At 51.2% G+C, this 1644-nt stretch overlaps 1 protein-coding gene across 1 annotated transcript; it reads right to left on the bottom strand.

Moving 5' to 3' along the window:
• Positions 1-237: 237 nt before the first annotated feature.
• Positions 238-1638, bottom strand: LOC113223321 (UL16-binding protein 1). The gene is made up of 3 exons (XM_026452795.2): positions 1591-1638; positions 1101-1376; positions 238-451 (listed from the first exon to the last, which is right to left on the bottom strand). The coding sequence occupies exons 2-3, from the start codon at positions 1351-1353 to the stop codon at positions 363-365; spliced, it is 342 nt and encodes a 113-aa protein (XP_026308580.1). The 5' UTR covers positions 1354-1376; positions 1591-1638; the 3' UTR covers positions 238-362.
• Between the last annotated feature and the right edge of the window lie 6 nt (positions 1639-1644).

Raw genomic sequence — 1644 nt, 5'->3', positions numbered from 1 at the left:
ACAGGCCACACACCACTACCCTACCTGAATAGAAACCTGCTCTGAAACAGGTCTGAATTAGGGAAACCCTTTCAAGCTCAACAGGCCTTGAGCCTTGGTATGGGCCCCTCCCTTTGCCTCTGGCCTCTGACAGTGAGAATCCATCAGAACTCAAGGTGAGCTGCCCAGGTCATTGCCAATAGGCAACACCAGTTCTCATTCATCTGACTCATGTCAGGATGAGGAGTTCCCGGCCTCTGGGACTCTGGGAATTCTCCTTCCACGTCCTCCCATCTCACCCATCTGCCCCTCGCTCCCCTCCCAATATTGCCCCTAGTACCTGTCACTCTAAACAACTCTCCACAGCAGCCAGCTAGAATGAATCACAGGAGGATGATAAGGAGGCTCCAGGGAATGAGGGTGGTGGCCAAGGCTTTGGGGTGGGTTGTGCCTTGGGCCAGAGAGGGTGGTTCTGAAATGGAAACACAGGAGTGACAGGCCCCAAATCTTAGGAGATGCCTCCTCAGCTCCTGCCACCCCAGGTCATCCTAGAAGGCAGACCTTTTATTCTCCTTTGCTGTGGGGCAACCTCTGGGACAGGTCCTGGGGTAGGAAGGGAAAGGGGGTGTCCCCTGTCCTCAGGGAGCTCACACGGCTGCTGAGGGAAGCACAGTGACAGCACAGCCCACCCTCCTGCTCCGGAGGAAGAGGAGGTGATGTCCCAAGGCCAGGGAGGGGAGGGTCTTAGGCCCTGACATTGGAGGTGATTTTGATAGATTTACAGAAACAGACGAGGGGAGAGGAAAGAAAAGGCAATTCTAGGAGGAAGGAACACCAACAAAAAAGATACGGAAACACTATGACACCCACAGATTCGAAGTTGGTGAGAAATGCACAGTGAGTAGAGCAGAAGCAAGTGCAGGGAGGAAGAGGAGTCAGGAGGAAGAAGGCAGAGGAGGATGAGATAGCACAGGCATGCCAGCACACCCCAGGAGGAGCCTCTCATGAGGGGGTCATGTTCATACTCACTCAAACACTCACACACGCACTCACACAGACTCACACACTAGGCTGATAATATACGAACTCAAGACAGCTTCCTTTTTTCCCCTCTCACTTACTTGTTGGATCCAGCATTTGTTCCCAGTACATCAAAAATTCTTCAAGCCATGTCTTACAATCCCCCATTGAAATCTTCTGGAAGAACATGGTCACATCCCTGTTCTTCTCCCACTTCTCTTTCATCTTCTTGGCTGCAGGATGAAGCGCTGTCCACTTTCTGTTGTTTGAGTCAAAGAGGAGGAACGTCTGTCCATTGAAGAGGAACTGCCAAGATCCTCTGCCGTGTCCATGGGCTTCGTGCTCACAAGACATCTGGGCCTGCAGAATGAGGGGCTCTGCCCCATTGGAAAGAGATCAGCTCTGATCTTGACAAGTCCTGAGCCCCACCCTGCTTCCTTTCCTTGTTCCTGGACTTGCTCTCTCTGCTGCATCCTGCCCATGCTTCTCAGCCTCTTGTGTGACACAAACTTCTGGTTTATTTTTTGCATGAAACCAATAAATGCCTCTAAGTTACTACTGTGTCTGCTCCCTGGGCCATTTTAAACTTACCAATGTATATTAAATTCTCCACTTGAATGTCAGGCAGTTGCCCTTTGAGGAAAT

The sequence above is a fragment of the Piliocolobus tephrosceles genome, unplaced genomic scaffold (assembly GCF_002776525.5).
Source record: "Piliocolobus tephrosceles isolate RC106 unplaced genomic scaffold, ASM277652v3 unscaffolded_40795, whole genome shotgun sequence".
Taxonomy (NCBI): Eukaryota; Metazoa; Chordata; class Mammalia; order Primates; family Cercopithecidae; genus Piliocolobus; species Piliocolobus tephrosceles.
The sequence above is the reverse complement of the archived record's forward strand: the minus strand, read 5'-3'. Positions and strand labels throughout refer to the sequence as shown.